Genomic DNA, 8832 nt, shown 5'->3' with positions numbered 1-8832 from the left:
AGTAAAAAAATTCTAAAAAACTCAAATGATCTCGCGTGCTGACAATGAGAAACGTGACCGCTGATGTTAACGAAGTAGGCATGATCTAGTGGTTAGCGATTCGGGCTACGTATCGGAGATGCCAGAGTTCGAGACGTTATGCTACGCACTATCAGCTCTGACCGCACTCCAATTATTCGGTGCAAGGAGACTGCGGTGCGGCGGGTGACACTAATTTGTTCCTTTTTATTCATTATGTATCTTAATCATGGGCTTTCCTGACCTGGCTGCATATCTGACAAGTAAAAGAGTTGCGGTTGGAAATTCCAAATCCATTTTTTTTTCCACAAGTTGCGTTAAAGAACGTATTAAAATAAAGTTAGAAAATTAAAATTTTGTCGCGCAAAGGAGGTGACACAAAAACAACTTAATTGTTTCTAACTTATAGAAGTCAAAATTTACTTAAATGTATACACACATACGTACATATATATATATATATACAATATTCAGATTTTAAGATTTCAAATGGAGTTTTTAAACCTTTTATATAAGTCGATGTGGAATTGTATTTCACGTGATACGCATATCGCGTGATAATTAAATTGCACGCGCCTTCAATACTGCTGCACTATCGATTTACCACATAATTTATCGTTGCCTTGAACACTTCTTTCATCTATACGAAAGTAGCTTTCAATACCTGTATAACTGTTCTACATAACAATTGGTTTGCACAATATCCATAAAAACCCATTTTCCTGACATTCTGCACAACTTTCCGATGCCGTCTACACAAGTCATTGATCCACAGTAGGTTAGTGTTGCAAATAAGACAATTACCACGCCTCAGATCTGCACGTGGATGGATCTACTTGTAAACTCCCTGCTGGTAGAAACGCTTGTTACACTGGCATTGTCACCAAGATTACACAGAACACAGCTTTTCCCCGTGGGTACAGTGATCAGCTTAACGCATGGTTAACTGAACAAGGTGTTATGCTATTTCGTCTTCTAACAGCATCCTCCTTCCTGTTGTCTGTGTTGTGTTTACAAGGTCCTCAGGATGTTCAGTAAGTACTCAGTTTTTTCTTGCACTGAGCAGCTTTACGAGACGTTGCTAAGATACGACAGACGGATGTAAAAGATGTTATTCGAAATGGAAATATCACCTCTTAGACCAGTGGTTCTTAACCTTTTTCAGTGTTTGCACCCCTTTCAAATCAGTAATCATTTCTCGCACCCCCTGGAAACTTAAATATAAAAAAAGCTAAAAATATAAAGCATACTCTTATGTAAAAATATAGATTTGCTTTAATTATTCATGGGCATCCTCGCACCCCTTGGGAATCATCTTCGAACCCCCTAGGGGTGCGGGCACCCCTGGTTAAGAACCCCTGTCTTAGACGATAATACTTCCCAGTGACACAGCGATACGTCCTGGGACTTACAACGCTAGAAATCTGGTTTCGATACCTGTGGTGGGAATAGCATAGATAGTCCACTGCATAGCTTTGTGCTTATTTACAAATAAGCAAGTAAAGTAATAGTGTTAGGAAGGATGCTATTACTTTACTTTCCACTGACACTTAAGCCTATTACAAACTCTGTATAGACAGCTCTCAAGAATCATTCTAATAAATGTAATCGCAGCATTTGAGAGTAAATTAAAATTTCCAGAAACATTTTGTTGTTGTTTTATAATTCTTAACTTGATTTTTATTTGTTCAGTTTCGACTTAAAACGTTTGTTTTGGAATTTCGCACAAAGCTACTCGAGGGCTATCTGTGCTAGCCGTCCCTAATTTAGCAGTGTAAGACTAGAGGTAAGGCAGCTAGTCATCACCACCCACCGCCAACTCTTGGGCTACTCTTTTACCAACGAATAGTGGGATTGACCGTCACATTATACACCCCCACGGCTGGGAGGGCGAGCATGTTTAGCGCGACGCTGGCGCAAACCCGCGGCCCTCAGATTACGAGTCGCACGCCTTACGCGCTTGGCCATGCCAGGCCTCTACTTAAAACAGTCTCGTCGATTTTTGTTTTAATATCTGCGATCTTCTTGTTGATGGACGTCAAAGGTAACAAATAAAATACAATTATTTGATGTATTAAAGGCCGCGTCCACCTTTTACAACATGTCGGTAGAGTCCACCTTACACAACATGTCAGTAGCGTCCACCTTTTGCAACATGTCGGTAGCGTCCACCTTTTGCAACATGTCGGTAGCTTCCACCTTTTACAACATGTCGGTAGCTTCCACCTTTTACAACATGTCGGTAGCGTCCACCTTTTGTAACATGTCATTCGTGAAAATTACTGACAGTCGTCGGTACTGAAACGAAACGATTTATACGATTCACACATATACGCGATAGGGTTCGTTTAAAATAAATATATCCCCCCAGTGGCTCAGCGGTATGTCTGCGGACTTACAACGCTAAAATTCGGGTTTCGATACCCGTGGTGGGCAGAGCACAGATAGCCCATTGTGTAGCTTTGTACTTAATTCAAAAACTACAACTACTAAAATAAATATTACACAAAATAACATTTTTAATAAGCAACTCCTAAAGCAATCAGTGACGACACCTATTACGAATTCGCGATCTGGATTAAGTATTTTTCATGACCAAGTCACGATTTAACCAAAACTTTATTATAACTAATCGATATTGGACTTCGATGATAACACACACACAAATACATACACAAGTAACGTTACAGTCATAATCAATTTAGAGCCACAGTGGAACGGGATGTATTAGAACTACGATTCGTAGTCATTGTTATGCTACTGAAAAAAATGCCACTTCTTAAAAAGGTGTCTAACAGCCCTTTCTGCCACTCAGATCATAAAGATATATTCACACTGGTCAAGTTACCTAGCGCAACGCTTATGAATTCCTGTCTGTTGAAACGAGCTTTGTGCAACTGTCGTCCTTGTAAACTGGATGGATTATGGAAAGCAAATAGGTAGAAATGGTGGGGTTTGGACCTAACAGCAATTTTACACAAAAATTGTAGCGTTTCAGAGCTAGTGTTAAGATTCGCAGTCGTCAAACAGAGGAAAACTAGACATGGCAACAAGAACTATATGGATGTGTTGGGACTTCAAAATTATTTATATATAGCGTATTAAACGTTTGTGTACGTAGCACTTTATTTCAAACACTTAGATAAAAATTGATTGCCATGAAGCATCATTCTAGTCTTTTATATCAGAATGCCGAGGGGAAATGAACTCCTGATTTTAGCGTTGTAAATCCGAAGAATTGCCGCTGTACCAGCAGGGGACTTTTGTGAAAGTATCTTCCAAATGATATAGCAAAAGCCTTTCTCACGTCATAACAGTAGTACATAGTATTTACAGTGTATTCCGTATTGTTGTTTATAAAAATGTATTAATCCTCATGGACATGGATTCAATGAGTCGCTGAATGGACTACGTGTCCTTTAAACTTTTTCTTCCATACAGCCCCTGTATGTAGTATCATTCTGTAGTGTCCATTCGAATTTGTGAAATCACATCGGACAGCTATAGTGTGTTTCAAAGCTATTAGTTAAAGCTGTAGTTTTTAACTGAATACAGTAAATTTCCTTTTATTATCTAATATTAGGCCCGGCATGGCCAGGTAGTGAGGGCGTTATATATAATGTAATTTTCGTTGGTAAAAGAGTAGCCCAAGAGCTGGCAGTGGGTGGTGATTACAAGCTGGCTTTTTTTTAGTCTTGCACAGCTAAATTATAGACGGATGGCGCAGATAGCCCTCGTGTATCTTTGCGCGAAATGTTATACCGCTACCTGAAAAACATTGAGTATTCGATCTTTCTCTAAAATTTATAGTCTTAGCTACTCGTTTACAGATAAAAAGTAATAATTTATGTCGTGATAAAACCTTCACCAAGACGTCTTTCGTAATGAAAAGCGCTTAATGTCCTCTTGGTTAGATTCTCTCAAATCGATCTGATTCGAAACTACGGTTTCCCTTCATCTGCTTATTGTATGGAATTTGTTTTGCTTTTATGTTTCTTATTAAACTGTTTGCCAAAATCACGGTGTGGGAAACTAATTAACTACACAATATATTGTTCAAATGTAATAATATTAAAACAAGTGTTTTGTAAGTTTCAATTAAGTGCCTTTGTACAGTTAAAGCTATTACGTCAACAAATGTTATTATATTTTGCCTTGCTGAGTAAACTCGGAAACTACCGCACTGATCATCACCAATCATAACTGGATAATATTTTTATAACTAGGCAATATTTTGATAGATGAGAAATAAATAAACAATTAAAATTTCTACAAAAACGATGTGTGTCAGATTTAATCAATAAATATTACAAACAAAATGAAGTAAGTTTCAAATTGAACCAGTAAAAATTACAAACAAAATGAAGTAAGTTTCAGATTGAACCAGTAAAAGTTACAAACAAAATGAAGTAAGTTTCAGATTGAACCAGTAAAAGTTACAAACAAAATGAAGTAAGTTTCAGATTGAACCAGTTAAATTTACAAACAAAATGAAGTAAGTTTCAGATTGAACCAGTTAAATTTACAAACAAAATGAAGTAAGTTTCAGATTGAACCAGTTAAATTTACAAACAAAATGAAGTAAGTTTCAGATTGAACCAGTAAAAGTTACAAACAAAATGAAGTAAGTTTCAAATTGAACCAGTAAAAGTTACAAACAAAATGAAGTAAGTTTCAGATTGAACCAGTTAAATTTACAAACAAAATGAAGTAAGTTTCAGATTGAACCAGTAAAAGTTACAAACAAAATGAAGTAAGTTTCAGATTGAACCAGTTAAATTTACAAACAAAATGAAGTAAGTTTCAGATTGAACCAGTAAAAGTTACAAACAAAATGAAGTAAGTTTCAGATTGAACCAGTTAAATTTACAAACAAAATGAAGTAAGTTTCAGATTGAACCAGTAAAAGTTACAAACAAAATGAAGTAAGTTTCAGATTGAACCAGTTAAATTTACAAACAAAATGAAGTAAGTTTCAGATTGAACCAGTAAAGTTACAAACAAAATGAAGTAAGTTTCAGATTGAACCAGTTAAAGTTACAAACAAAATGAAGTAAGTTTCAGATTGAACCAGTAAAAGTTACAAACAAAATGAAGTAAGTTTCAGATTGAACCAGTTAAAGTTACAAACAAAATGAAGTAAGTTTCAGATTGAACCAGTTAAATTTACAAACAAAATGAAGTAAGTTTCAGATTGAACCAGTTTCAGATTGAAAGTTACAAACAAAATGAAGTAAGTTTCAGATTGAACCAGTTAAAGTTACAAACAAAATGAAGTAAGTTTCAGATTGAACCAGTGAACCAAAAGTTACAAACAAAATGAAGTAAGTTTCAGATTGAACCAGTAAAAGTTACAAACAAAATGAAGTAAGTTTCAGATTGAACCAGTAAAAGTTACAAACAAAATGAAGTAAGTTTCAGATTGAACCAGTAAAAGTTACAAACAAAATGAAGTAAGTTTCAGATTGAACCAGTAAAAGTTACAAACAAAATGAAGTAAGTTTCAGATTGAACCAGTAAAAGTTACAAACAAAATGAAGTAAGTTTCAGATTGAACCAGTAAAAGTTACAAACAAAATGAAGTAAGTTTCAGATTGAACCAGTTAAATTTACAAACAAAATGAAGTAAGTTTCAGATTGAACCAGTAAAAGTTACAAACAAAATGAAGTAAGTTTCAGATTGAACCAGTTAAAGTTACAAACAAAATGAAGTAAGTTTCAGATTGAACCAGTAAAAGTTACAAAAAAGTTACAAACAAAATGAAGTAAGTTTCAGATTGAACCAGTAAAGTTACAAACAAAATGAAGTAAGTTTCAGATTGAACCAGTAAAAGTTACAAACAAAATGAAGTAAGTTTCAGATTGAACCAGTAAAAGTTACAAACAAAATGAAGTAAGTTTCAGATTGAACCAGTAAAAGTTACAAACAAAATGAAGTAAGTTTCAGATTGAACCAGTAAAAGTTACAAACAAAATGAAGTAAGTTTCAGATTGAACCAGTAAAAGTTACAAACAAAATGAAGTAAGTTTCAGATTGAACCAGTAAAAGTTACAAACAAAATGAAGTAAGTTTCAGATTGAACCAGTTAAAGTTACAAACAAAATGAAGTAAGTTTCAGATTGAACCAGTTAAATTTACAAACAAAATGAAGTAAGTTTCAGATTGAACCAGTTAAATTTACAAACAAAATGAAGTAAGTTTCAGATTGAACCAGTAAAGTTACAAACAAAATGAAGTAAGTTTCAGATTGAACCAGTTAAATTTACAAACAAAATGAAGTAAGTTTCAGATTGAACCAGTGAAAAGATTACAAACAAAATGAAGTAAGTTTCAGATTGAACCAGTAAAAGTTACAAACAAAATGAAGTAAGTTTCAGATTGAACCAGTAAAAGTTACAAACAAAATGAAGTAAGTTTCAGATTGAACCAGTAAAAGTTACAAACAAAATGAAGTAAGTTTCAGATTGAACCAGTTAAAGTTACAAACAAAATGAAGTAAGTTTCAGATTGAACCAGTAAAAGTTACAAACAAAATGAAGTAAGTTTCAGATTGAACCAGTAAAAGTTACAAACAAAATGAAGTAAGTTTCAGATTGAACCAGTAAAAGTTACAAACAAAATGAAGTAAGTTTCAGATTGAACCAGTTAAATTTACAAACAAAATGAAGTAAGTTTCAGATTGAACCAGTAAAAGTTACAAACAAAATGAAGTAAGTTTCAGATTGAACCAGTAAAAGTTACAAACAAAATGAAGTAAGTTTCAGATTGAACCAGTAAAAGTTACAAACAAAATGAAGTAAGTTTCAGATTGAACCAGTTAAAGTTACAAACAAAATGAAGTAAGTTTCAGATTGAACCAGTAAAAGTTACAAACAAAATGAAGTAAGTTTCAGATTGAACCAGTTAAAGTTACAAACAAAATGAAGTAAGTTTCAGATTGAACCAGTAAAGTTACAAACAAAATGAAGTAAGTTTCAGATTGAACCAGTAAAAGTTACAAACAAAATGAAGTAAGTTTCAGATTGAACCAGTAAAAGTTACAAACAAAATGAAGTAAGTTTCAGATTGAACCAGTAAAAGTTACAAACAAAATGAAGTAAGTTTCAGATTGAACCAGTAAAAGTTACAAACAAAATGAAGTAAGTTTCAGATTGAACCAGTAAAAGTTACAAACAAAATGAAGTAAGTTTCAGATTGAACCAGTAAAAGTTACAAACAAAATGAAGTAAGTTTCAGATTGAACCAGTAAAAGTTACAAACAAAATGAAGTAAGTTTCAGATTGAACCAGTAAAAGTTACAAACAAAATGAAGTAAGTTTCAGATTGAACCAGTAAAGTTACAAACAAAATGAAGTAAGTTTCAGATTGAACCAGTAAAAGTTACAAACAAAATGAAGTAAGTTTCAGATTGAACCAGTAAAAGTTACAAACAAAATGAAGTAAGTTTCAGATTGAACCAGTAAAAGTTACAAACAAAATGAAGTAAGTTTCAGATTGAACCAGTAAAAGTTACAAACAAAATGAAGTAAGTTTCAGATTGAACCAGTAAAGTTACAAACAAAATGAAGTAAGTTTCAGATTGAACCAGTCAGATTGAAAGTTACAAACAAAATGAAGTAAGTTTCAGATTGAACCAGTAAAGTTACAAACAAAATGAACCAGAAGTAAGTTTCAGATTGAACCAGTAAAAGTTACAAACAAAATGAAGTAAGTTTCAGATTGAACCAGTAAAAGTTACAAACAAAATGAAGTAAGTTTCAGATTGAACCAGTAAAAGTTACAAACAAAATGAAGTAAGTTTCAGATTGAACCAGTTAAAGTTACAAACAAAATGAAGTAAGTTTCAGATTGAACCAGTAAAAGTTACAAACAAAATGAAGTAAGTTTCAGATTGAACCAGTTAAATTTACAAACAAAATGAAGTAAGTTTCAGATTGAACCAGTAAAGTTACAAACAAAATGAAGTAAGTTTCAGATTGAACCAGTACAAACAAAAATTTACAAACAAAATGAACAGTTTCAGATTGAACCAGTTAAAGTTACAAACAAAATGAAGTAAGTTTCAGATTGAACCAGTAAAGTTACAAACAAAATGAAGTAAGTTTCAGATTGAACCAGTAAATTTACAAACAAAATGAAGTAAGTTTCAGATTGAACCAGTAAAGTTACAAACAAAATGAAGTAAGTTTCAGATTGAACCAGTAAAGTTACAAACAAAATGAAGTAAGTTTCAGATTGAACCAGTAAAAGTTACAAACAAAATGAAGTAAGTTTCAGATTGAACCAGTTAAATTTACAAACAAAATGAAGTAAGTTTCAGATTGAACCAGTAAAAGTTACAAACAAAATGAAGTAAGTTTCAGATTGAACCAGTTAAATTTACAAACAAAATGAAGTAAGTTTCAGATTGAACCAGTAAAAGTTACAAACAAAATGAAGTAAGTTTCAGATTGAACCAGTTAAATTTACAAACAAAATGAAGTAAGTTTCAGATTGAACCAGTAAAAGTTACAAACAAAATGAAGTAAGTTTCAGATTGAACCAGTTAAATTTACAAACAAAATGAAGTAAGTTTCAGATTGAACCAGTTAAATTTACAAACAAAATGAAGTAAGTTTCAGATTGAACCAGTAAAAGTTACAAACAAAATGAAGTAAGTTTCAGATTGAACCAGTTAAATTTACAAACAAAATGAAGTAAGTTTCAGATTGAACCAGTTAAAGTTACAAACAAAATGAAGTAAGTTTCAGATTGAACCAGTTAAATTTACAAACAAAATGAAGTAAGTTTCAGATTGAACCAGTTGAAAGTAA

At 32.7% G+C, this 8832-nt stretch overlaps 1 protein-coding gene across 2 annotated transcripts in view; it reads left to right on the top strand.

The window, feature by feature from the left end:
* Nucleotides 1-754: 754 nt before the first annotated feature.
* LOC143239605 (gamma-aminobutyric acid receptor subunit pi-like) overlaps nucleotides 755-8832 on the top strand; it is a 61891-nt gene continuing 53813 nt past the window's right edge. For both annotated transcript variants that reach the window (XM_076480857.1, XM_076480855.1), the window contains exon 1: nucleotides 755-1052. In XM_076480857.1, the coding sequence (XP_076336972.1) occupies nucleotides 979-1052 (74 nt within the window). In that variant the 5' untranslated portion in view covers nucleotides 755-978. The remainder of the gene's footprint in view (nucleotides 1053-8832) is intronic.

This window comes from Tachypleus tridentatus, chromosome 13 (assembly GCF_004210375.1).
Source record: "Tachypleus tridentatus isolate NWPU-2018 chromosome 13, ASM421037v1, whole genome shotgun sequence".
NCBI lineage: Eukaryota > Metazoa > Arthropoda > Merostomata > Xiphosura > Limulidae > Tachypleus > Tachypleus tridentatus.
The sequence above is the reverse complement of the archived record's forward strand: the minus strand, read 5'-3'. Positions and strand labels throughout refer to the sequence as shown.